The 27,855-nt window shown below is 44.8% G+C and overlaps 1 protein-coding gene across 1 annotated transcript; it reads right to left on the bottom strand.

The window, feature by feature from the left end:
- Positions 1–3,692: 3,692 nt before the first annotated feature.
- On the bottom strand, positions 3,693–14,906 carry CDK5RAP3 (CDK5 regulatory subunit associated protein 3). Its single transcript, XM_036757042.1, has 14 exons — positions 14,789–14,906; positions 14,394–14,439; positions 12,871–13,002; positions 11,954–12,054; positions 10,884–10,932; positions 9,089–9,267; positions 8,678–8,814; positions 7,798–7,942; positions 7,276–7,386; positions 6,523–6,604; positions 5,750–5,838; positions 4,708–4,913; positions 4,134–4,305; positions 3,693–3,997 (listed from the first exon to the last, which is right to left on the bottom strand). The coding sequence occupies exons 1-14, from the start codon at positions 14,792–14,794 to the stop codon at positions 3,932–3,934; spliced, it is 1,521 nt and encodes a 506-aa protein (XP_036612937.1). The 5' UTR covers positions 14,795–14,906; the 3' UTR covers positions 3,693–3,931.
- Positions 14,907–27,855: the final 12,949 nt, after the last annotated feature.

Below are 27,855 nucleotides of genomic sequence, written 5' to 3'. Positions count from 1 at the left end.
CGCCTCCACTCTGCTTTGGCAGTAGAGACCCAATTACCAGGACAGTTTGGCTCCAGTTGTCACATTCAGCAACACCCTTACAAACACAGAGTGAGGCAAAAGTGGTTTACTGTCAGGGCCCAGATAAGACAATAATCCTCTGTGGTCCTCTAATGCAATCTGTAATATGGTTAGCCCCACCCCAAATCCATGCAAATCAGGGAAAATGGGGCAGGCAGCGGCGGAAAGTGATGCTACCTAATGGTGCCAGACATGCAAATATTCAGTTGTCAGAGCCAGAAGAATCCTTAAACATCACTGGGCCTAATTCCTTCGTTTTGCAGATGGGGAAACTGAGAGCTGGAGAGGGAGGTGATTTGCTCGAGTTCATCCTCAGGATCATATCATATATGAATCAGGATGATTCATAGGGACCTTTCAAATCATGTAATCTAACTAGCTCATTTTACAGAGGAGGAAATATCTCCCATGGGCGACTTTGAAGACGGTAGATTTTGGAGATTTGATATTACTGACTGAAAGTCCCTTGGGAGGATTAAGGAACAGAAACATTTGAATAAGATCTCAGTCTTTCCATCTGTCATAAGCATAAGGGTCTGACACACAGTAGGCACTTATGCTTGCTGATTTGATTGAAGTAGATGATCTCTTAAGTTCACATACAGCTCTAACAAGAGCTAAAGGTCAACTGATAACTGCAGTTATAAAAGGGCAAAGAAAACTGAGTACTCATGGCATGATCTGAAGGTAGTTTTCTTGGGCTTTTTTTTTTAATGAGAAGGTAATATTGCTGATGGCGCAGTGTATAAAGTGCCTGACCTAGAGTCAGGAGGACCTGAGTTCAGTTCCAGCCTGAGATACTTACTGTGTGACCCTGGGCAAGTCACTTACCCTGTTTGCCTCAGTTTCCTCACCTGCAAAATGGGCTGGAGAAGGAAATGGCAAACTACTGCAGTATCTTTGCCAAAAAAAAAAACAAAATGGGGTCACAAAGCATCAGTCACAACTGAACAACAAATATCACTGATCACCATGGCTTAATGATCTACATTCCCAAGGGTCTAGCAGGCAGTTGTGCTACAAGAGTTGAATGAATGAAATGAAACCCAGGAAATTTGGATCCCAAGAGCACATAGTTCTGGCCCACAGAGCACACCCTGTCTCCCTCCCAAGACTAGAGCTGGAAGCCTGGGTGAGGAACATGGCTGACATATGACAAACGAATCTCAAGGAAGATGTGACATTAAGAGCATGGGAGAGGACCAAATCAGGAAGTGAGCCTGAAAACTACTGTGGCTCTCCTTTCACTACATTTTTTTATTTGGTTAGGGGAGTAGTAGGTATGCTAGGTGGTGGAACAGATAGAACACCTGACTTGGGAGTCAAGAAGCCCTGAGTTCAAATCCTGCCTCAGACATTTAATTCAGCCAGTTAACTTGTCTGTTTCCTCATCTACAAGACAGGGATAATCATACCTACCTCTCAGGGTTGGGAAGATCAAGTGAGATGATATAAACGGTTTGAGCATAAAGCTTTATTTAGGTTTTCTAAAGCTTACAGCTGCATTAAGACTTCTGGGACACTCTGTATGTCAAGGTCTTTCTTTGCAAATCTTAAAGCACTCTAAATGTCAGCTGTTATTATTTACTGGAGGTAGGTATTAGTGCTTTCTAATAAGGTAAAGAGGCAGAAAGGATGAGGAGGGAAACAGTGACAAATGCAGATGTGGCCAAAGAAGCCTTTGTATAACAGGTAGTGATTATAGACCCAAAAGTTTGGGGGGAACAATTTTCGTCAGCCCCTAAGTCGAAGGGCAGTTAGGTGGCACAGTGGGATATACCGCTGGGCCTGGGGTCAGGAAGACTCAACTTCCTGAGTTCAAATCTGGCCTGTCATTTACTAGCTGTGTGACCCTGGAGAAGTCAATTAACCCTGTTTGCTTCAGTTTTCCCATCTGTAAAATGAGCTGGAGAGGGAAATGGCAAACCCCTCCAGTATCTTTGCCAAGAAAACCCTAAATGGGGTCAGGAAGAGTCAGACACGACTGAAATGACTGAAACAACAGGCCAAAATCCTTCATAAAATAGGCACTTAAAAATAATTACAAGATTGACTGTAAATTAGACATAAAACAAAAAAGGAGGCCCAACTGAAGCCCCTAACCTCCCAAAGGGGAGCTGACAGAGCACCTAGAACACTGTAAGAGTTAGAGATCCTATTGTGTCTAGATCCTCCCGATGGAAAGACCTCAGTAAAAGTCAAACTTTTAGAAGAATATTCCTGACTCCTCACTGACCCTGGCGACATCCAGTTCTTAAAGAAGGAAGAATGGCAAAGGCTGATGTTCTCAAGGGCAGAGGGAGAGTGCCCGGGGCATACCCAGGAGGGCCCTTCCCTGTCTGCAGGCAGTGGAAGCAGTGAGATGGACTGGCGCTTGGAGGAAGGACAGCAGGAAGGGTGAGGAGCGTGCTGTGCCTCAGTGATGCGATGCCTGCAGCTGCAGTCTGGAAAACAGTCCAAATGGAGCCAGCAGCTGCAAGGGTGTGCCGGGAGGTAAGGGATGGGCCTAGATGGCAGGAGCCTTCTCCCGAGGGAAAGGGTTAGAACAGAAGGGAGGGAAGGTGCCAGGGCCAAGCTTGAACTTCTACAACCTTCCACATGTGCCTCACTCACTACGCAGAGCGTTATTCACTTAGGCCCAACTCACTTTCAATGCATGTCCTTCCTTTCAAGATCAGTTTTACCTCAACATTCGACACCAATTCCTTTTTTTTTTCCAATGCTTAAGCCTCTCATTTCAGTCCCCATCTCCCCAAAAGAAGGGTAACTAGGCAGGGATTGGGGGAAAAAGAGATGGTTTGACATTAATTGATAGGAATGGCTTCAAGCAGTTCATGCTGCCTTATCTCTCTCCTTTGGATAGTGTGTGTCCGCTGAAGTCCGCGGGGTCGGTGATTAATAGGGGCCATCACTCACTGTCCGGGTAGGCTGAAAGGCAGTGGGGAGGGGGCGGCCCTCCCCAGAACTGAGATAACAAGCAGCAGGAATAATGAGTGGTGTCACTCCACTTTTCATTTTGATGGAAAGTCATTACAGGAGTCAACGCCAGTGACAAAGAGCCATGAATCAACTGCTCTGCTATGAAATTAAAATCGAATTGCTGGCCACCCCCACCCCACCCCCCATCTCCTTCCTGGGGAGTAGAGGCGGGAGGTGGCTAGGGAGAGGGGTGCTCCGATGGGGCGGCAGCCCCATCCCATCGTGAAGGAAACAAGTTTGTGTGGAAGTGGGGAGGGAACTACTGGAGGTGATGGCTCCCGTCTCCACTCTGTTTGTCAGACCCTCCCTTCCATGGCCACATCTTCCCTCTGCCTAAAGGTGAGCTGTGATTAAGAGGAAAATGCACCTTTGCTGGCTCTATCCAGCTCCCCTTTGGCTGCTGGTCTGCCATGTGGCAGGAAGGGCTTGGTTGTGGAGAGAGGTAAGGCCCCAGCTGGTCTGGCTATAAGAGAAGCCTTCTCTTCCCTCACTGACCAACGCGCAGATGAGTGCCTGGGGACCTCCCAATCGCCACAGCTGGAGCAGAAAAAAAATCCTTAACCCCTCTCTTCCCAAAGAGGGCTGGAGGAACATGGGTAAGCACAGCCCCAAAACTCTAGGACTAGAGAAGCAACACTGTGAGAAACCACAAGCAAGACGCAAAGCATTTTTTTTTAATTACACCCCACTAAACTGAGAGTGATGGTTACCAGATAACCAGACCACAAAGCCAATCATGACAAAAGTGCCAAAGGGCAAGGTCTCTAAATCTCCCCTTTTTGAGATTTCCTTCCCATTTGTTGGCTCTTTCGATTAGAGAGGCCTATGCCACTACTCTCTCGTCCAGCCGACCTCCATCCCAAAGGCTGAGCAGGTGAGAAGGCAGGACATGTCACAGGAAGGTTCCCATCAGGTTCACAGGGCGGCCGTTGTACCTTTTGGAAATGTCTGCTTCAATCTGTAAGACAGTGACACTGAGTGAGGCTCATGGGGTGTCAGAGAGCAGAGGAAGAATGCAGGGCTCTGCACTCCAGGGCGGGGCTAGCCTGGCCTCAGGGCCCACCGGTGCTGGCGGTGGTCTTGATTTCTCTCACCAGTTTCTGCAGCTCTTTCGTTTTCTCTATCAGCAGGTCCAGTTTGGGCTCCAGAGATGCCTGCTCCTGAAGAGCTTCCTGTCTCTTCTGGACCATCAGCTCTTTCTTCAAGGCCAGCAAGTCAGACTGCTTCAGTTTCTGCCGGAGGAGATCGGTCACCCGATCCACATACCTGGATAGGAAGCCCAGACCAAAGTATGGGATCTAATTACCAATCATGGGGACACAGCCTCACGACCAAACTGTGCTTTCTGGGCAACATCTGGTATGATCAGTGTTCTGGCACCCAGCCTCAGACTCCGAAACCCTTCTTCTCCAAGAAGCAAGCTATCTCACTGAACACTGGGGAAACAGATTCTGCGCATACAACTGGCAAGTGGCATCCCAGACCTGAGGCAATGGTAACCCTGAAAGCACAGGGAGATAGTAGAGGAAATAAGGAAACCGGGAGATGTATTAAGGGGTCAAGAAAAGAACAGGAAGAACCACATAGGTTTCAGAGCTGCTGCTCTAAGAGGAAGTCCTATACCATACTCTTACCCAAGCCATCAAATACTACAGGGGAAAGCCAGACCTTGGTGAGGCCAGGATCATAAACAGGTGTTGCATTCGAAGACTGGTGAGCTGGCCAATCAGATCCTGCAAAACTGACACCATGGCAACCACTTTCACTTTGGTCTGACCCTGCAGGATGGGTGGAGCCAGCTGGAACTGGCTCACTGATAGGATGTCTGCCTCTTCACTCATCTCCAATGCTCTCTGGGACAAGAAGATTTCTAACTGAGAAAAGAGAACAAAATGGGTCAGGACAGCTGTTTACAAAGTTCAGTTAAATTTCTGATAGTTGAGTGAATCTTTAAGCCACTGGGGATCCTGAGGTTGATGCAAAAGTCAAGCCTGAGAGTGTTCCTTATTTGGTGCCCGGGGGAAAGGGAGGGACTACCTGTTCTGTGTGACTCTGGGAACTCACCAGCTATAACTGAAACAGATTCTGGCCTTAGTCCTTCTCCCCATAATCTGTCACCATTTGCCCCACCCAGTCCTAAGTCTCTTCCCCTCCCTTCCTTTCCTAGACAGTAAGAAATGACAGGTTAGGTGAGCAAAACTGAAGTGATTCAAAGAGTCGAGCAGAAGAGGATGTGTGAAGTAGATGGTCCAAGGGGGCTGTGTACTAAAAACCCCTGACAACCACCGAACTAAAGAAAGGAGGACATCTGAAGATTGTAGGCAGATTTTCTCTCACCACAACAAAAGACAGAGACTGGCAGAAGTATGGGGCTGAGCTCTGTGGGTCAAGTGGCATCAAGGATCTCAGGCAACCTTTCCTGGGGCAGAGGAGCTGAGAGACATCAGATGCTACTCCATAAACTTCTACACTAAAAAAGGGGGCTCCATAAAGCTAAAACTCCTTTTGATCGTTCACACTTTTCCCACTGGCTTCTAAGGAGACAAACATCAAACTACACCACCTTTACCATACCACTTACAGGGATGCTGAATAGATCTCCACAGGAAGTACTTTACACACGAAGCTGAGTGAGGCCACACATTTTACATTATCCTCCTGCCCCAGCCTCCACTATGCTCCTCTCCCTAAGTCTCAGAGCTCCTAGTACCTCCATGAGTTCATCCACAAACTGATTCCGGGTTTCGGGATATTCGAGAAGGGTCAGAGCATCTGGACCCCTTGCGACCCCTTCTGGAGCTGTCAGAAGAAAAATGAGACAATGAAGGAGGGCCTACAAGACCTGTGAGCACGGGGGCAGGAAGGAAGGCCTTGCAGGCACGGAGCCCCGTGCACGCCCAGGCTTGGTAATGGCCTTCCTCCATGAAAGCAGCGACCCTCCTCCCCTCTCTCTTGAACGGTCTTAGTCACCGCGGGCCTGAGATTGATGACCACCTGGCTGAGTGCTGGGAGGACACAGAAACAGGTCTAAAACGAGCATACACTCTGGGCTTTGCAACAAAGCCTTCTCCACAACACAGCTCTGAAGCCAGACCAAGTTTCATACCACAGTGTCCTCTAGTGGTAAACCCTCGTTACTACATTACTTCTACTTCTTCCATGCCACATAATTCCCAGGAGGTGACTGCATAGCCCAGTGACTCCCGGAACTACTTGGCAAGAGCAGTTTTCAAGAGGCCACGGGGACACGTGGGTCCCAAAGGAGCCTTGGGAAAGAGAAAGCCAAGAGTGTCCAGGGATAATTTCAAGTCCTTGATCATGACCATCCCCTCTTCCCACAAGAAGAAGGTAAGAGTAGGACCGAATGTGCAAAAAGTTTCAATCACTGAAGTGTATTTTTCTTTGTACCCTTAGCTCTCGACCCCACAGAAGCCTGCAAGCTCACTGATTTTAGACAGACAGCAGGGAATGGTGAAAATTTACCCTCGGTTCCTGCTTCTAGCACTGTTATCTCCACGGGATCAGTATCTCCATCTCCCCAGTTTATTCCTTCGTTACAAGCTTCCTGGAAATAGACCCAAAATCCCATTAAGATGCGCAGTTAGGAAAAATTCTCCCTCAGAATAAAGGCTTTACATACCAGGAAAAAGAAGAAAAGAACTAGGGTGGCCCAAATACCTGAGAAGTTCAACAGTACAGACTCAGACAACAGCAGTACTCAACAGCTTAGGGCATGTTGGTAAAGTTGGCACTTGAAGCCACTGCTACCAATGCCTTTGGATTTCCCCTACCACCCATGCCAATGCTTTCCTAAGTTACTCTGATCCTCTGGCATTTCCTTCAAATTTTCCCTAGTGTAGCAGAAGGAGAGCGAGTTGTTTGTCCCAAGAAATTTAGTGCCAAAAATTGACCAGTCGTGACTTAACAACATTAGGAAGACTCTCTTCTCTTTTGTTCTCTGCCATCCCAGCATGCCAACCCATAACTAGAACTACACACCCCTCCCAGGCCTGTGCATTCAAACCTACCACAAATATGCCCTGACTCCCAGACAACAGAATTTAGAACTGACTGTGTCACTTTTGAAAAGGCGCTGCATCTTGAATTACATTATTTCCTGAAGACAAGGACATATCAAACGGAACATTTTTAAGTGCAGGTGTCTTCCCTTATGATTTAAGTAGGTACCATAGATATCACTATGAGAAGGTGACTTCTCAAGCTTAAAAACTTAACCTTTGAATCAGGCTCCAGGGAGATTCCCCAGTCAATTTCATCTGTCTCAGTGGAGATGCCATAGTTAATCCCTTCCGAAGCTGATTCTATTCCAAAGTTGCCCCAGTCGATCTGAAAAATGAAGTGGAAACACAAAAGAAGAGAGTGAGATGGGACTGTTTTCCCATTCCTGAGTTTCTTCTGAGAGACCTAACACAATGTCCACCTGTGATGTTCTGACCTCCAAATATAAAGGCCAGACGGCACAGTATAAGCAGTGTGGCTGGGTCCAAAGATGGTCCTCCAGATTAGGTTCTTGACTAGGCTGCTGCCCTTCCAGCATAGCTGCTCGAGAGCCAGACCAGAAAACAACAGGGCCAACATAGCCTCTTTGGTCTGTCCTCCCAAGGTCTCACTCAAAACTCTCCCCATGTTCCTTTGAGGAAACTAAAAATGGGCTGTGCGGATCAGGCTACTGGTACAGACAGAAGAGTAATGAATCCCTTCTGGGATGGGAACCTCCACATCAAAGCCAACACTCACTGCATCATCCGCCACCTGCTCAGGGGGTTCCTCCAGACATGGCCGCTCAACCACTGTGGGCTCTGTCCCTGTCCTCCACTCATATACGGTCGTGTTTCCCCGCTTCTGCACATGTCTCAGCATTGGCACCACCTGCTCTGTGGGGCTTGAATGCACAATTCATTATCTTCCCACCATCCAGTTATGGCATCATTATGGATTCCTGAACCATACTATGGAACCCCCTCTCCTTAGGGGCAAGGTCTATACAGTTGGTTCTTGTTTTCTTTGCTAAATATAGGTGGTTAGAAACAGGAACCCAAGTACTGTATAAAAAGTAAGTTGAAAAGATGAGGTGATAGCCAGGGAGAATGAACAACTCCTCTCTCCTGTTTCTCATATTCTTTCCCTTTACAAACTTCTTGTTTCAGCCAAATTGGATTACCCACTATAGCTCCCATATGTCCTGGGCTTTCTAACCTCTGCACCTTTACTCGCACTGTTCCTTACATGCCTGGAATTACCTTCCCTCATTCCCTTCCCCTTGATGAATTCATATTAATCTTTTAAAATCCAGCTAAAATAGTACCTTTCCCAAGAAGCCTTTCCTGATTTCCTAGAACTACATGCCCCTCATTACCCAAAACACCCACAGCATTTTCCACATATTAAACTGTACCACAGTTTTCTAATCTGAACATAGTCACAAACATGGCACATACTACATATGTCATAGTCCCCTACTGGCTATTAGATTCAGGAGGGCCATCACTATACTTTATCTAATATGCATATCTAAACTTTGTATCTATCTCCCAGAGAAGTACAGTACTCTGTAAACAGTAAACACTTAATAATTATTTGCTGAAATATGCTAAAGGAAAAAAGGCCCCTTATTTACCTCTCACACACAAATCCCACACAGGCCTGGTAGAGCTCAATAGCTTCCCACAGTGACTCAACCCTGGCCCCAATATCAGTCAACAGACTCGGCAAATCCTTCACCAATGCCAGCAATTCCCTTCGGACGTTGTCTCCCTAGAGAGAAAGTAGGGGATATGAACTAATATGGAAGTAGTGGGAAGCCACAGCTTAACAGAAACCAGAGTCCAATGAGATGGGTCAGAGGCAGCATGCAAAGTGGATTTGGGGGGCGAGGGGGGGAGGAATCTTTCTCAAATAGACCCTGGGACTAGAAGAGGTGGGACAATATGCCATCCAATGTTCTCCTACAACTTTGGTGAAAGAGTGAGGTAGAATACCCCAAGTGACCATCTCTCTGGCCTAGCAATGGTGGCCGCAGCTCACTCACAGTGATGCCGTACTGTTTGCAGGAGTTATAGAAACGCTCCTTCATCTCTGCCGCTCCCAGCTGGCACTCCTCCTCCTTACGGCCATACTCTTGCTGCAATTGCTGGCACTTGGCGATCTGCTTCTTCAGGGAGGGTATCTCATAACTAACATTCCGGACTAGGAGGCTGGAGATCTCCACTTGGGGTGGGGGAAGGAGGCAAGATAACCAGATAACCAGTTCAGAGATCAAACTAGAAGGCAAATTTCCTCCAGGATTCACCATGGAGTAAACAACCTCTAGGCACTGTTCTAGACGGTACAGGATGGGAAGGGGACAATTGCCCATACTGTATTCCACAGAAATGCATCTTAGCAGCTGGTGGGTGAAGGTGTTCACACACCACACACACATAAGTTCTGTGAACACAAGTGTCATTTGCTGAGCATAAGCTCACCTTCCCTCACTGATTTTGATTCTCCTTATAGTACAATCAGGTAACACAGATACAGAATCTCAGAGTTGACAGGGACCTGACCTCAGAGCCCGGCTAGTCTAATATTTACCTGAACAAGAACCCTTCTAAAACATACACTAAGTGGCCATCCAGCCTTCAAAGTAACACCCCCCATTTTTAGATGTCTCTAATTGTTAGAACGTTTTCCCCTTACATAGAGCCAAAATCTGCCTCTCTACAACTTCCTCCCCATGCTCACAGGTGTAAATCTAATCCCCTTTCCCTACAATAGCCCTTGAGATTCTGTCATGCATCCCCTAAGCTTTTTTTTTCCTCCAGGTTAAACATCCCAAATGCCTGCAACCAATCTTCACGTGCAGTGATCTGGAGGTCCTTCACCAACGTTCCTCTGACCATTTTCCACACCTTCTCAACATCTTTTGTAAAACATGGCACTAATCCAGGGCAGAGGACAACAAACACCCCCATCACTTCTCGAGTCCTAAATACTCTGACTCTCTTAATGAAGTCTGAGGCTGACTTAGCTCTAGGGGATCCTACACTGATGACTTGCTTTCAGTCCACTAACACCCCAGAGCTTTCTCACACGGCCTGCCATCTAGCCACATTTTGCTCCATCTTGTATCTGAGAAGTTAATTTTGGAACCCAAGTAAAGCCTCTATATTTATTCTTAAGTTTCATCTTACTAGGTTCCATCCAACACCCTCGACTGTCAAGAGCTTATTGGATCCTAACTACCATCTATGTGTTAGCTTCTGTCTGCAGCTTTGGATCGTCTGTAAATCTGATATGCATGCCATCTGTCTTTATCAAAAGAAGTGATAAAACATGTTAAATAGCATAGGGCTGAGGATAGATCATCTGACACCTCATTTCAGGTTGACGAGGAACAATTTTCTGGGTGCAGCCATTTGTTTCTTGTAATTCTGCAAAATTCACTTTTGATACTTTTATGGTTCTTCCCATTTATATCACTGTAGTCATTGTGTATACTGTTTTGTTTTCGTGCTCCTCTTGTATTCATCATTTCTTACAGTTCAATAATATTTCATTATATTTATTGTTTATTCAAACACACCTAACTGTGCTATCATCTTGTCCAAAATATAGCACAAGACTCTATCAAATGTTTCATTAAAATCTAATTTAGGGCTATCTATAACATTTCCCTACCAATATAGATCTACTAATACAGCAAACCTAGCAAAAACTCTATGAGGTTCCTTCTGCCTCCAAAATACCCACAGCTCATGCTTCCAATATGAAGCCCATGGAAGTTCTTGGGAACATTTGGGAGTCTGCTTTTCTACTTGCATCCTGGGATTGGATCACCTTACCTAGGTAAGTGCTGTCCTTCTCATACAAGGACACGATCTCCTGCCAATCCTGAAATAAGAAAGGAAACCCAGTTTATTTCAAGAGTGTGGTGCCAAACAAGTAATCCTCAAAGCAGCATAAGTCTTAAGTATAAACAAAGTGAAAAGGGAAGCCTCCATTGGCATTTACTATCCAGAGAAGAGTTTCAGGAAATGTTTCTACGTAAATCTGAAAAGAGAAGGTGATATTAATCTTCAAAGAGTGGGGACTTGGCTAAACAAACTGTGGTACGTAAATGCAATGGAATATTATTGAGCTGTAAGAAGTGACAAATACGATGAATACAGAGAAGGATGGAAAGAAAACAATACACACGATGGATACAATAATATGAATGGGAAGAACCACAAAACATCCAGAAGTAAATTTTGTAAAATTACAAAAAACAAGCATAGCTCCAAAGAAGAAATATGAGAACATTATCCGGTCCCACCCATTCAAAGAGTTGGGAGGTCCAGTGGTGTGGCACACTGCACAGATTTTCAGACATTTTAAATGTACTGATCAGTTTTGCTGACTTTTTTCCTTTAAAAATATTATTTGTTATATGTAATGGCTCTCTAGGAGGGAGGGAGGGAATGGAGAAATACGAGGGAAAATTTTAGTGGTATTAAAAAAAATAAAAAAAATATTTTAAAAAAATCTTCAAAGAATCGTAAGATTTAAAACTAGAAGAGACCTTAGAGATGATAGGTTTCTCAGGGCCACAAATCACCAGAAACAACCTAAATAATAAGTGGCATTTATAAAGCATGTGAAGGTTTGCAGGATGTTTTGCAGTTTATCTCATCTTACCCTCAGAAAATAGCCCCATGAAAGAAGTACTACACACACCTATATTTTACAGGTGAGGAAAGTGTGACTCAGAAAGGTCCAGTGCCTTGCTCGTGGTCACACAGTGTAGGAAATGGGATTCAAACCTAGCTCTTTCCTGCCTCCAATCCTAGGACATGTTTCACTAGATCACATTATCTCCTTTAAGCTAAAATTCATTGGTTGGCATGTTCCCACCCCCTTGGTCCACAGTCACCTTCATTCTCTGTGAAGAGTATCGGCCAAAAATATTTTTCGTAGAGGCCTCAGTGCCTTTGAGGAGGTCCACGATTCTCAGGCAATGGAAGTAGTGAATATCTGAAAGCCATAGAAGACAGAAAGCTGATCAGTGCTTGCAAAGTGCCCCACCTACTCCTGTGGCTGAGGGTTGATGGGAAACTATTTACTCAGTCCCTTACTAACAGTGAAAGGCATATGCTTCCATTCCCTTGCCAGTCTCGGGAAACCAGGATCCCCCCCTCCCCACCCCGGGAAAGAAACTATTCTGGAATAGGCTGAATTGCTAAGGGCATAGGAAACAGTTCGGCTGAAATATGTCAAACTTACTGCCTTAGTCAAAAAGAGACTCTAGAAACTCAATGCCTCACAAATATACTGTTGGTGGAGCTGTGAATTAGTCCTTGACCCAAAGGTGCAGCTGCTAGGCAAATATCCAAAGGAAACCAATGATAAAAAGAAAAATCCTATAGATACAAAAATATTTCTAGCAGCACTTTTTTTGTGTGTGGTAATAAAGAACCAGAAATAAAGTAGATGCCCTTCAAAGAAGGAATGCAAAACAAATTTTGGTGTACAAATGTAATATAAGAATCAGGAAAACAATATACACAATGACTACAACAACATAAACTAGAAAGAACAACAGAAAAAAACTAATGCTTTGGCCCCAGAGAAGAGATGGAAATGCATCTCTATTCCTTCTTTTTAGAAGTGGGGGACTAGAGTATGGTACTTTGTTGACATGATGTGTCAGAATAGAGGTAATTTTTTTTTAAATTAAGCATGGCTATCTGAGAGTAAGGGAGAGAGAGCCATATTGGGAAGTTAAGGTGATGTAAAAACAAATGATAACCACAACAAAACACCAAACAAGTCAGTGCCTGACCCACTCACAAGATCCGGAGAGCAGCTGTGCGATTTCTTCGCTTTCTGGCATGTCTTGGATGGCTGCATTTATCTTCTCTCGGATTGTTAGCACCAGACTCTGCCATTTCAGGTTACAGTGCCTCCTGTCCACCAGCCAGTCTGCACCATAAACACTCAAGTAACAGAGTCTCCCAGGAATTACCCAAACCACCTAAAATAAGCAAGGATCCCCAAGAAACGACAGAAATTTGCTATTTACTTGCTGGTGAGCGATAACTGATCTGAGGGAGTAAGAATATGGAGGCAAATAAGTTTTAATAGAGAAGCTAGTGGCGAAATGGGCCCTGGGAACTTGCCTTCCTATTCAGTATGATCTTTATACAGTAACAGAGTTAATACAATAATAAAGGAAGAGTTTCAAGTTGGCAATGACAAGGAAGGAAGTGGTGTACAGCAGAACAAGGACTGGATTTGAAGAGGGAGGATACCTAGCTTTTCTACTTCAAGGTCCACTTGTGTGACCTCAGGCATGTCACCTCCCCTGGGCCTGTTTCTTCCATCTATACAATGACAGGGTTGAACTAGATCCCTAAAGGTCATTTTCAACTCTAAATTCCTATTATCTGTGATCCTGGGCAGTATGGCCTAGTGGAGATGGAGCAGCCTTGAAGTCAGAAAGACCTGGGTTCAAGTCCTGTCTCTGACACTGGCTGTAATACTGGAGAAACTTAAGTTTGCTTTCCTCTATTCTACTAGGCTCAGGGAGAACCAACTCAGGACTCCTGGCTTTCTCTCTACCTACTCTGTTCAAACTAAACTCAATAACATCCGTGATCAGTCTATGGGAGCACAGAAAGGATAACTAAGGGGCTTCACCCTGTCATTTTACCGATGAGGAAAACAGGAGGCTAAATCATTTGCCTGGGGTCACACAAATAGAAATGATCAGGAGAAAGATTTGAAATCATATCCTCTGAATACAGATTCAATGCAAGTTCAGTCTACAGATAAAATAAACCACAAAAGTCAACCTCTTCCTCCAAAGCAAAGGAGGCGTCAAGGTACAATGAAAAGAGCACTGGTCTCTGGATTGAGTCAGAAGACCTGGCTCTGCCACTTTGGGCAAGTTACTCTTCCCCTCTTGGTTAAGTCATCTGAAAAATGAGGATTACATGGTCTGTGAAGTGCTTTCTATGGTACCAAGAAGCACAAGCTGTCTGGGATGAAAAGTAACCTTGGAGGTTACCCAGTCCATCTTCCTTATAGACAGAGGATGCCATGGAATGAAAGTGACTTGCCCTCTCCATGGTCACAGTGGTCAGTGAGAAGCAGAGATAGGACTGGATACCCAGCCTGGAGGGCTCCATCCACAACTAGGGCTACCATGCACCAGAAAAGGAGGCAGCTGCTGATCAGAGCCTGGGAAGATGGTTTTAAAGAACAGAGGTTCTACCCACTGGCAGTCTCATGCCGGGACCCCAGCCTGGGTCCTGCCCAACCTGGCCAAGCCCCAGGCCCCAACCCAGCCCGGTCCCACCACCACCTCGTACCAAGCAGTTTGCTGGTCTGGATGTCAATGGGCACATGCTGGTGGTCCTGGCGGGAAACAACGGAGAAGCAGCACGTGACTGAAGGGGCGGGGCATGAACAGGCCCTTGTGAACCCGGTCCCTCCCCCGGCTCTAGCCCCGCCCCTTTTCTAGAAGTTCACATTAAGGATGGGGCCATTGGGCCAAAGGTGGGGGCGGGGGTGGGGGGGCGGTGGTATGAGGAAGGGCTCGAGCTCGACAGGGTCAGTTGATGATTCTATTGGTCACCTCAGTGGAGACGCGGGAAGGAGGGGTTAGTAAGGTGGGGTAGCGTAGAGGTATATACGGGGCGCTGTTAATTGAAGTGTCTTTTGGGGATTAACCCTCCCACCCTCAAAAAACCCCTTTCCCCCAGACCTGCATGTTTCTTCCCTTCCGCTTCCGGTACTTCTAGGAAAGACGGGCCTCCCTCCACTTTAGTTCATACACAGGGTTGGTTGTTTACTAGTGTCGCTAAGACCCACGTGTCCCTACCGAAAAGCTACGTCGTCTCCTCTCAACGACCAATCAGGACGGCCTGGGAGTATGTCCCTCCCCCCGCTCGGATCCTAATGGCTTAAGATGGCGGTGGGGCGGGAGAAGAGGAGGGACAGCCAATGGGAGTTCGTAGGGAAGGTTCCGTCCGACGGAGGGCGGGCAGATCCGGTGCGGGCTGAAGCTGCAGTTGAGGAGTGCCGCCAGCAGGCCTCGTCCGAGAGTCAAAGGCTAGCTCTCTTCTCCTTCCGGGTTCCCACAAGCCTCAGCTGGAAATGTTGTTTGAGTCCTAGTGACCTCAGATGTACTCCCCATCCCTGTCCCGAGGCCTGAGGTAGCGCCCTGGCCGCCCAAGAACCCTGTGTTCTTATCTGCAGAGTGGGCGCGCCGGCCGACAACCTCCCGTTCTCCGCCTGGCTCCTTAGGGGAGCACAGGAGATTTGGGGTCAGAGGAGTCACAGGAGTGGCATAGGGAAGTTAATTGCCACCCCCTTTCCAGAAGTGACGATGGTATCAGTTGGCACGTGGCTGAATAACTTGTACTTCAGCTCGGTAGACCCTGAAGTGCTGTATAAATTGCGATCAGCAGTTTTGTGGAGGACACACATCTGACCCCCTGCCATCAGTAGGGCTGGCACCATAACGGGAGTCTGTCCAATAAGGGGGATGGCTCCCCTGGGCCATTCCCTGCCTCCTCCCCCCATCCTCCGCTTCTCTCCCGGGGAATCGTGGTTCCCTGTCCCATAGAACCCCGGAACTTCAGCGTTGGAAGGGACCTCCCTCTCCCCTACTCCACTCCAGGGTCATCCAGCCTTAACTTGAAGACCCCCCAGGGCTAGGGAGCTAGCTCACTGCCCCCTGAGGCGGCGACTTAATATTTTGGACCAACTCGTTGTGCTTGAGTTTTTTCTTCAATGGGGCCAAAATTTGCCTCTCTAACCCCTCAGTCCCCTGAGGCTGGAGGGTTTTAGAGGGTTATAGACAGTACCTTGGTTATAGAAAAAAAAATTATAGGGAAAAAAAAACAAGTTATAGACAGTTCTTGGATTATAGAAAAAAGTTTTAGACAGTACCAGGGTTGTAGAAAAAAAATTATAGAAAGAACAAGTTATGGAAAGTACCAGGGTTATAGAAAAAAAAATTATAGAAAGAACAAGTTATGGAAAGTACCAGGGTTATAGAAAAAGAAATTATAGGGAAAAAAACCAAGTTATAGACAGTACCGGGATTATAGAAAAAAGTTATAGACAATACCATGGTTACAGAAAAAAAAGAAGTTATAGATAGTACCAGGCATATAGAAAAAACCACCAAATTATAGACAGTACCAGGGTAATAGAAAAAAATTATAGAAAAAAAATTTATACTACCAGGTTTATAGAAAAAGATTATAGAAAGAACAAGTTATAGACAGTACCAGGATTACAGAAAAAAAAAGTTATAGGCAGTACCAGGGTGATAGAAAAAAAAATTAGAACAAAAGTTTTACACTACCAGGTTTATAGAAAAAAAAATTATAGAAAGAACAAGTTATAGACAGTACCAGGGTTATAGAAAAAAAAAAAAAACAAATTTCATCTCCCTTCCAAGTGAAAAACTTAAATAATTGAAGACAGGGAGCATATCCTCCCACTGTATCTTTCTCCAAGTGGGACATCCCAGTTTCTTCAGTTAGGCATCCTCACTCTTGCTTCAGTGGATACCAAGGGATGATGGGAGGAGGCAGGGGATGGCCCAGGGCAGCCATCCCCCTTATTGTACAGACTCCCATTATGGTGTCTGTCCTACTGATGGCAGGGGGTCAGATGTGTGCTCTCCACATAAGTGCTGATCGCAATTTATACAGCACTTCAGGGTCTACCAAGCTGAAGTATAATTTAACCACATGCCAACTGATACTATCATTACTTCTGCAAAGAGGGTGGCAATAAACTTCACTACATCATTCCTGTGTCTCCTCAGACCCAAAATCTCCTGTGTTCTCTTATTAAAATGTAAGGGCTATTGAAGCTCTTCTCCAACCTGGTGGCCTTCTGGGCACACTGCAGCTTGTAAATGTCCTTCCTAATGTAACCCAAGCCCGAAAGTCCATTCCAGTAGGAACTGCTCAGGTCTTTCTCATCATCACATCAGGACAGTAGTACTCTCTACTCTCTCATTCATTCCTTTTGCTAATTTTTATTGAGCACCTACTAAGTAGGCTCTTTGCAAGATACAAAACCTAACACAGTCCCTCTCTTTAAAGTGTATTTCTTCCCCTTTAGCACCACCTGGTGTCTGGTTGGGTGACTGACAGTTTGTGTAGGAGAAGTGAGAATCCACCAATATTTCAGGACCCATACCAGTTATTATCACATAATCTAATGGCAGTGCATAAATACATCTGGGAACTTCAAGGTTACAATGGGGCATGATACCAGGGACATAACCCATACTATTTGTCCTTCTCCAGGGGTCAGGAACAGATCTCTGTGTCAGAGAATAAGGTTGCAGCTGGATATGAGTAAAAACTCTGCATCAGAGCTGTCCAAAATGGACTGATCTGTATTTATTGATAATGAGGTCCCTATTACTGTAGGTATTTCAGGCTCAGCTGGATGCTGCTGTGGATGACCACTGTCTGGGGAAGTTGTAGGGGGAGTGCCCACTGAGGGGTAAGTTGATACAGGTAACCCTTCCAACTCTCTTACAATTACATCATCTGAAGAAAGTGACCTTAGAATACATCTAGTCCAACTAGGCCCAAACCAGCTTTAAGATGCTATGGTCTCCATTTTGGGCATGGAATGGAAATGGTGTAATACATCCATGACAGATCAGGGGCTAGAATGGTCTCCTGACCCCTAGTTCAGTGACAGCAGACATAGCAGTCACTTTTGTAGAAACAGGGTCTTAAAACTGAGGCCCAGAGAGGAGAAACTGCTTGTTTAGTCACACAGGTGGTAAGTAGCAGAATTGAGATTTGAACCCAGGTCATCTGACTACAAACCTAGATTATTGTACCTGCTTGAGTAGAAGGCATGGGGATATGCTTGAACACCCCCTCCTCCAAGCTCCTGATAGCCCCCACTTGATTTCTTGTTCAGTTGTATGCTACTCTTTGTGACCCCGTTTGGGATTTTCTTGGCAAAGATACAAGAGTGATTTGCCATTTCCTTCTCCAGCTCATTTTACAGATGAGGAAACTGAGGTAAACAGGGTTAAATGACTTGCCCAGGATCACACAGCTAGTAAGTGTCTGAGGCCAGATTTGAACTCAGGAAGATGAGTCTTCCTCACTCCAGGCCTGGCACTCTATCCACTGGGCCACCTAGCTCTCCCTAGGTGACACAGTGGCTGGGTAAATATCCTAGGGGACTTGTAGGTTTTTTCTGAGGGGGAAGAAGAAAGAGTACCTTATAACCAGGCAGGACTATTGATGCTCAAAGTATACTGCTATCCTACCCGCTATGTCAATTCCCTCCTTTGTCTAAGGCACTGGGTATTTGCTGCCCGTACCTACCTCACCACTGAAAGTCAGGACTGTGAATAGTGTTGATCAGCTATGATCTCACCCTGGAAAAATTCAAGTGGTTTGTGGTGTTTGTGTGACTTTGGCTATGAACCAGCATCTCCCTAATCTTGCCCCAATCAACCTGTCCCACGTGTCCCCATCTCACACACCCTTGTCAGTCTTAGATTCCAAACCTACTTATCTTCGCAACCTTCTCCTGCTTCCCACAGTCACCTAGGGTGATATCACTGGGCAGTCTGTCCTGCCAGCACCCCTCTTCCAAATCCCTTCTCCTTTGGGAAGCCTCCCCAGATCAAGAGAGAGAAAAGCTCTACCAAAACCTGTTGCCTCCTGGGAAAAAGACACCCTCAGCTTTCCTTCTCGTGTCATGTAGTTAGGTAGTATAGCTCATGGAGTGTTGGACCTGGCATCCTGCATCAGACCTAGATTAGCTGTGTGGCCCTGGACAGGTCACTTAACTTCTGTTGGCCTTAGTTTCCTTATCTGTAAAATGAAGATAATCATAGCACCTACCTCTCAGGGTTGTTGTACTAAATGAAATAACATATGTAAAGCACTTTGCTAATGCCAAAGTGCTATGTAAATGCTAGCTGTTATACAGCAAGAGGAAAAAGGAAGAAGGAAGGAAAGAAACGAACATCTATTAAGCACCTGCTGTGTGCCAGCCACAGTGCAAAGCTCTTCACAAATACCATCTCATGCAATCCTCATAAAAAAGTGGGAGATAGGTGCTCTTATTATTCCCCTTTTACAATTTTGGAAACTGAGGCAAATAGTGGTTAAGTGATTTACCCAGGATCACACCAAATGGAAATACACCTAGTATGTTGGATGGTCTTCTTCCCTTTCTCCTGACAGCTCAGGAGAACACACAAACTGCCCACAGGTTAGCCATCACTCCCACCATGTGACCAGCCCATCATTTCCCAGCATCTCACCTTATTGCTCTGGGAGGAAATAGGGTGGTGGAGTCTGTATTGCTCTGATGTAAGTAGACAGAGGGCCCAAGGGGGGATGCCCACCCCAACCTGGCTGAGAAGTTCATTCTTATTTTCCTTAAAGAGAAGCATCAGGAGGTAGAGTGGGTAGAAGGGGAAGGCGGTGATAAACCCTATTCTACTTGGAAGAGAGTATCAGGAACTGACCCATCCAGCTCCTTCACCCCATCCAAAAGCCACTGAGCCAGCTGTTTCTAGCTCCCACCTCTAATTAGAAGCCAGATTCTTCCAGAGGTATAGCCCACTCCCCACCCCCCACTTCCTGATATTCCACAGGCCCAAGTGCCTCACTTGGCTCTTTGCAAGGTCCAAAGTAGCTGTAGGATGCTATGATCTCCAGTTTAGGCACTGACCTCCCCTAGAGTAGGCCTCATTTTCCTCATCTGGTAGACCATCTAGAAGAAGGAAGGAAGCATGAGGTAGTAGGAAGAGCCCCAGGACTGAAATCAGAAGAACAATTGAAAGTGGCTCTATGGGCATCAGGTGGGTGGAGCCCATTGCTCTCAGAAGAGCAATTTAATCCAATGGAAAAGTTATTGGGTTCAGTGACAAGAGACTCAAGTGCAAATGAATTTTTACTTGTTGTGTGGCCCCGGGGAAAGCCTCCCACCTCTCTGAGCTTCAGTATCTTCACCTCTAAATTGGCAATCATAAACTTAGTGGCTAGAATGAACCTCAGAGGCCATCTCATATAACCCTCTCATTTTGCAGATGGAGAAACCAAGGCCCAAGGAATAAAGTGACTTATCCAAGATCATACTGGTAATAAACAGAGTCAGGATTCCAACTGAAGTCCTTGGACTCTTACCACTAGGCCACACCACCGTAATACCTCACCTCCCTCTGTAAAGCCCATGGGTAGTAATAAATATCAGTTCTAATGATTATGAGATCACTAGTTTAGTCTTCACAGGGACTAGTTTGTTTTGCTCTGGTCTAGGCTGCTGATCACACCCTCACCCTTTTTTTTTTGAGGGGGGAAGGTAAGGCAATAGGGGTTAAGTGACTTGCCCAAGGTTGCACAGCTAGTGAGTGTGTCAAGTGTCTGAGGCCGGATTTGAACTCAGGTCCTCCTAACTCCAGGGCCGGTGCTCTACTCACTGTGCCACCTCGCTGCCCCTCACACCCTCACTCTCGCCAGCCATTTCCTCACTGAATGCCATAGGTCCCAAGGGATGGCGGGAGGAGACAGCGGCCCAGTGCAACCATCCCCATTATCAGACAAACTCGGCTTACTGCGTCAGTCCTACTGATGTATGTCCTTCCTCATTATAACTAACATTTATGTAGCACTTCAGGGTCCTCAAAACACTTTATATCTACCAACCAAAACCGCTGCTTCTGGAAAGGGCGTGACAATAGGCTTCTCTCTGCCCCTATTCAGTGTCTCCTCAGACTGGAACTGCCATATGTGTTCTCTCCCCTGCTGGAATGTAGACAAGAAGACAAGAATTCTTTCCCTTTCGTATTTGTATCCAGTGCCTAGCACAGTGCCTGATAATATTGAATATTTAAAATAGTCATAAAATAACAGCAAATCACAAAAAACAGTCAAGAATTGCTTTTTCATTTATTAACTCATACTCTCATTCGAACCTAATAGCCACCCTGCAGCAACATGGGGAACCACCCTGAAGCTAAGACCTGCCTTTCAGTCCCCCTCTACCACAAATCCGCCAGGGTGACCCTCACTTACCTCTCAGTGCCTTAGGCCACACTGTAAGTTGCAGACAAAGTACTGCCTTGCGTTGGCTCAGTAGAGTTCTCTTACCTGAGAGTTCCCTACACCAACAAAGTCACAGGCTCAGTCCCTGTCCCCGACTACCTTATGAGGTAAGCGTTACAGATGTTATTGTCCTCCCCATTTGAGGAGACAGAATCTGAGATAGGTTAAGTGACTTGCCTAGGATCACACAGGCACTAAGTAAGGAAACACCCCTCCTGTCGTGTTAGCCTATAGCTGACTCCCAGGTGGCTCCACCTATCCGTATGGTTTCAGTGCTGGGAGAGATCTGAAAGGTCATCCCGTCTGACCCCCTTATTTTACACGAGGCTCCAGAGGAGAAGTGATGTAGCTCAGGTCACATAGGAAGTAAACAGGAGAGTCAGTTATCTCTCCACTATTCAATGCTTCCTCTTCTTTCTTAAGCAGTCTCCCAGTGGAGGAATTGAGGCATTCCCTAGGAAAGGTCACTGTCCAAACTGAGGATCCTGGTTGTTGTTTTTCAGTCGTGTCTGACTCTCCATGACCCCATTTGGGGTTTTTTTTCTTGGCAAAGACACTGAAGTGATTTGCCATTTCCTTCTCATTTTATAGATGAGGAAACCGAAGCAAACAGAATTAAGTGACTTGCCCAAGGTCACATAGCTAATAAGTGTCTGAGGCCACATTTGAACTCAGGAAAATGAGTCTTCCTGACTCCAGGCCTGGTACTTTATGCATTTTATGGATATCTGAGGATCATAGTACATCAGAGCTAGATTGGACTTTAAGAGATATCCAAGTAGTGATGTGCTGGTAAATATTTAACTATCTTGGGGGCAAAAGTACACACAATATGCTTTTAACATTTTAACATCATCATTAACATTTTCTCCATTACTTTATTAACTGTAGAAATAAAGAAATCAATAAACGAAGCCCTGATTTGTTGAATGTGCCAATTTCTGAGGTATAAATACTGACACTGAAAATTTAACAATCAGATCCAAGTGAGATACTTGGACCTGTGGGATGTCTAGGAGCAGAAGGTAGTCAGTTGCTGGCTCCTGATCAGAGTAGAAAGAGAATATTTGGCTCAGTAGTTTTCAGATGGAGAAAGGGAGTTTGATGGACAGGTGGTAGAAGCCTTCTCCAATGTAGAGCAAGGCTTATCCTAATCCTCCTCAGCCCCACTTCCTCTAGACACTCTTCTGAATATTCTCTCCTCCCTAGATGGACACTTCTTTCTCCTGGAGCTATCTTCCCCTACCTATCTGGTCACTTTCACAAGTGCTATGCAATGAACACACTTCAGGTCTTTGGACTGGGCCATCTCCTCTTTCTCATCTCTCTTTGTGATTTCAACTCTTACGGGTTCAGCTATTATCTCTTTGTAGATGACACCCAATTCTACATATAGAGATCTCTCTCTTGCACTCTGGGCCCTCATGGCCAAATGCCTGCTAGACATCACCTACATGCCCTTTAGCCACTCAAATTCAACATGTCCAAAATGGAAGTCATTATCTTTTCCCCAAAATTCAACCTTCCTCCTAACTTCCCTATATCTAGTGAGGGCATCATCCCCTTATTAGACACTCAGATTCACAACATTGGAGTCATCTTTGACTTCCCTTTCCCTCATACCCCATATTCACTCAGTTTCCAAAGCCTATTGATTCTACCCCTTCCAATATTTCTCACATACCTACCTCCCCACCTCTTTACTCACACAACCACCACTCTAGTTCAAGCCTTCATCATCTCTTGCTTGGTCTATTTATAATAGCTTCCTAATTGGTGGTCCTGGCTCTAGTCTCTTCCTGATGTCCAAGATATATAGAAAATAGATACAAATATATAAGAATATATGAGTCATTCTCTAATAGATAAATAGGATATAGAGAGTTGTCAAAAGAAAAATTGCTAATTATCAACAACTACATTAAAGAATGATCAAATAACTAAAAATAAAAGAAATACAAATTAAAATAACTCAGATTTCACCTCACACCCATCAGATTCAAAAGATGAAAATGATAAATATTGGAGAGGCTATGGCAGGACAAGTCTCTGGACCAATGTGCTTTTTTAAACCTTTTTATTTTATTCTGCATTTTCTTTCTCAATTCATGTAAACAAAAATTTTCAGTATTCAATTTTTATAATTTTGGGTTCCAAATTCTTTCCCTCTCTTCCTCTCCTCTGCCTTCCTTGAGAAGGCAAGCACTTTGATATAGATTATACATGTGCATTCATACAAAACATTTCTATATTAGCCATGTCTCAAAGGAAAACACAGATCGGGAGGGCAGGGACGGGGAGGAAAGGGAAAAAAGAACAAAGTAAAAAGTGCACAGCAGACAATAAAACCTACAAGGAAGTAAAGAAAGGGTGGACAGTTCAGAATACAATGTGTAGTATTTTTCATTTAGGCTTTCTTGAAATTGAAATTTATTGCTTTATATTTTGAATCCTCTTATGTTCTGCTGTGCATATGGTGATTTTTTTTCTTTTCTTTCTTTGTATTTAAGTTTTAGTATTTAAATTTGTTTCTTTTTTCTTTTCTTATTTTGTATATAAGTTTAAAATAAAAATATTACAAAAAAATAAAAAAAGAAGAAAACACAGACCAAAAAACCCCAAGAATAATAAAGAAAGTTAAAAATAGCGTGCTTCAATCTGTGTTCAGACTCTTATCAGTTCTGTCTCTGGAGGTGGAGAGCATTTTTCATCATAATGGACTAATGCACTAATGTATCATTGGTGGAACTATAAATTAGTCCAACTGTTTGGGAAAATTATTTGGAATTACTCTCAAAAAGTTATTAAACTCTACATACTGTTTAACCCAGTAATATCACTGCTAGGCTCATAGCCCAAGGAGATCTCAGCCAGAGGGAAAAATCCCATGTGTAGGAAAATATTTCTGGAGAAATTTTTTTTGTGATAGCAAAATGGGTGAAACAAAGTGAATGCTCTTTAATTGGTGAATGGCCATACAAATTGTGCCATATGAACATAATGGACTATTATTATGTCAGAAAAATGAAGAATTTGAAGTACAAGAGAAACTTGGAATGACTTCTGAAATGGTACAGAGTAAAATAAGCAGGATCAGGAGAACAATTAGCACAATGAACACATCAGTATAAAGGAAAACAACTTTGAAAGACCTGAGAACTTTGGTCAACGTAGTGACTAATTCTGACTTGGGAAGACTAATTGTGAAGTATGACTCCTAGCTCTCAGCAGGGTGGTGGTGAGTCAGAGGGGCAGAATAAGACATTTTCAGACACGTGAAATGGGTCATTTCTTTTGCTTGACTATACTTAAAAAAAAATAGAGGACTCTACTGGGGGGGGTATTAATTAATGCGAAATGACAAAGATAACCCACCCCACCATGGGGAAACTAGGTGGTGCAGTGAGTAGAGCACCAGCTCTGGAGTCAGGAGGTCCTGAGTTCAAATCTAGCCTCAGACACTTGACACACTTACAAGCTGTGTGACCTTGGGCAAGTCACTTAATCCCAATTACCCTGCCTTTCCCCCTCCAAAAAAAAACAAAACAAAACCACAAAAGAACATTATTAGAATATAAAAAAATACAGAGAAGAAAACAAAGATTAATTCAGAAGGGAAAAGAGAAATAGCAATTTTGTTACAACCTTGTATATTTTATATGTGTGTATATATATATAATTTTACATATAAATATACATATATAAACCAATTTTATGTAATAATAATTCACATTGTTATTATACAGGGGGCACAGTGGATAGAGCACTGGACCTGGAGTCAGGAAGACCTAAATTCAAATCTAGCCTTAGCCTCAGACACCTATGAACTATATGACCCTGGGAAAGTCACCTAACCTCAATCTGTATCAGTTTCCTCATCTGTAAAATGGGGATAAATAGCACTTACCTCCAACAGTGGTTGTGACGATAAAATGAAATATTTGTGAAGCGCTTTGCACTATGAGAAAGCTATTACTGTTATTAGTTTTTGTTGTATATTTGAATGTTTGTTAATTATTAAGTTTAAAAGAAAAGAAAAAAACACCCTATGGTACGAACATTGCGTTGAATTGACTCTTGTTGGTGCCAAAGTACCTAATTTCATTCTGATACACTGGATTTTCTCAAAGCAGGGCACACCTGCACCTACGCTCTCACACACCCACACATACGCAGGCACACACACACTCACAGACATTCGGGCGCCCACAGGCACTGACACGTGTGCAGACAAACGCACCCACTCACCCACCAGCCAGCACTGAGCAGGCACACTCACCAAAGGCCTTATCACCCGTTCCCTCCCTAGCTGGCCCTTTCTGGAATGATTCCCCTGGAGGCCGTGCATGGGTAGGGCCTTACCTGAGAGCCTGGGAGCCACCTTGGGGATATACGGAAGGGAACACTGGCTCAAGGCCAGGAAGGTGGGCTGGGCCTAAGCGGCCTAACATTCCTGACCTTTACCTGGCTGGCAGTTCTAGGAGGAAAACTCTTTGAGTAGGAGGCAACCCTGAGAGTCTCTACCCCTTGTAATTCTCATCTGTGCTGCCCTCTCTACTCCTTCCTATAGCTAAGGATTGCAGAACACAGCAAGGAGGGAAGCCCTAGCTCTGCTACTCACCTAGGGGACGTGGGAGAGGTTCCTTCCCCTCTCTGGGATTCAGTTTCCTTAGCTATAAAATGAGGAAGCTAGATTGGATGATCTCTAAGTTCTCTTCCAGCTCTAGAACATGTGACCTTCTAAAATCCAACCAATTAATTTATTTATTTTTAGCTTTCAACATTCATTTCCACAAAATTTTGAGTTCCAAATTTTCTTCCCATCCCTCTCCTTCCCCCCCCCACCCCAAGATGACATTTATTCTGATTATCTAGGAAGAGCTTTAAATGCCAAACAGAGGAGTTTATATTTGATCCTGGAGGTAATAGGGAGCGTTACTGAATGCGTGGTGGGGGACTGGGGAGTGTGATATGTGTGACATATTTAGGTCTGTGCTTTAAGAAAATCACTTTAATAGCTGGGTAAAATAAGGATTGGAGTGGGGTTGACACTTGAAGCAGAAAGAGGAATTACAAGATGATGTCTAGGAAAGAAATAATTATAGCCTTTACTAGGTTGGCCTCTGTGAGCTCATATGCTAACAGATATTGTGAAGGTAGTATTGTAACATCTCCACCAGGTGCTCCCTCACCCAACTCACACTGCTACTGGAAGGGTTGGATCCTCAGAGGACCCCAGGGGTCTCCTCCTAAAAGGTAGTTCATAATCCCCTACCAGTGGGCTTCCCCTTAATCATATTTAGTGATCTGTCAGTTAATCCTACAACAAAGACGTTGGTTCAAATGGCAAAAATGGGCCAATAGATAATGATCTGACGAGGATGACCTTGGGTATGGGTCCCCACCAGTGAGTTAGAGAACTCAATCAAGTGGATTCCAGCCATAGGCAAGCTCTTCTTCAGAACTCCTTTGGGATTAGAATGTTCCCTGATTTACTCAAGGTTATGTAATGAGGTAGACATGGAGGGTCCTGTCTATAATGTCAGGTTCTATGAGGCCATCTAAGCTCAGGTGCAAACTTCTGCGGAGTCGTTATTGGGAAAAGAGGAAGTTATAAGTGACTTGTCCGGGGTCACACAGCTAGTGAGTGAGGCCAGATTTGTACAACTACGTACATATAAGATGTACACATACACACACACACACACATATATATACACATACACACACATGCACACACATGCACACACACACATATATATATATATATACACAATTGGAGGTGATCTCAGAAGGAAGGCAGTAGCAGTAAGCCAGATCAGGAAAGGCTTCTCGTAGAAGGTAGGGTTTGAGCTGAGTCTTTTCAAGCCAGCGAAAGTAAGAGGCAGAGGTGAGGAGGGAGAGCATTCGGGGCATGGGGGAAGTGGAAAGGCACAGTCAGGAGACGGAGCGTTAGATGCAAGGGAACCTCATGGGAGCCAGTATCAGTGCATTGTAGACTATATGGAGAAAAGGAAACCATAAGAAGATGGAAAGGTAGGAAGGGGCCTGGTCATGAAGGGCTTTAGCAGACAAAAGAAGGTTTTATATTTGATGCTGGAGGTAATAGGGAGCCACTAGCATTTATTGAGTAGGGCAATGACATGGTCAGACCTGTGCTTTAGGAAAATCACTTTGGTAGCAGAGTGGACAATGGACAGGAAGGGAGAGAGACTCGAGATAGAGAGACTATTGTACTATGGAAGCTAGGTGGCGCTGCAGTGGATAGAGTTCTGAGCCTGGAGTCAGGAAGACTCATCTTCCCAAGTTCAAATCTGGCCTCAGACACTTACTGGCTGTGTGACCCTGGGCAAGTCATTTTACCCTGTTTGCCTCAGTTTCCTCATCTGTAAAATGAGCTGGAGAAGAAAATGGTGAATCACTCCAGTATCTTTGCCAAGAAAACCCCCCAAAAGGGGTCATGAAGAGTTGGACACAACTGAACAGCAACATCCCGTATAGAGTCTGCGTTAGACTGTGAGTGGCATAGAGAACAGGGAATTTCTTTTGCCTTTCTTTGTATCCTCAGCACTTAGCACAGTGCCAGTGTTTTGATCTTCACAACAACCCTATAAAGATAGGTTGGACCCATTTTATTATCTTCTGGTTCAAATTCCAGCTCTGCTATGCTATTTGCTACCTTCAACAAGTCATGAGATAGCTCTAGGCTTTA

The sequence above is a fragment of the Trichosurus vulpecula genome, chromosome 4 (assembly GCF_011100635.1).
Source record: "Trichosurus vulpecula isolate mTriVul1 chromosome 4, mTriVul1.pri, whole genome shotgun sequence".
Lineage (NCBI taxonomy): Eukaryota > Metazoa > Chordata > Mammalia > Diprotodontia > Phalangeridae > Trichosurus > Trichosurus vulpecula.
This window is presented reverse-complemented; position numbering and strand designations above follow the sequence as displayed.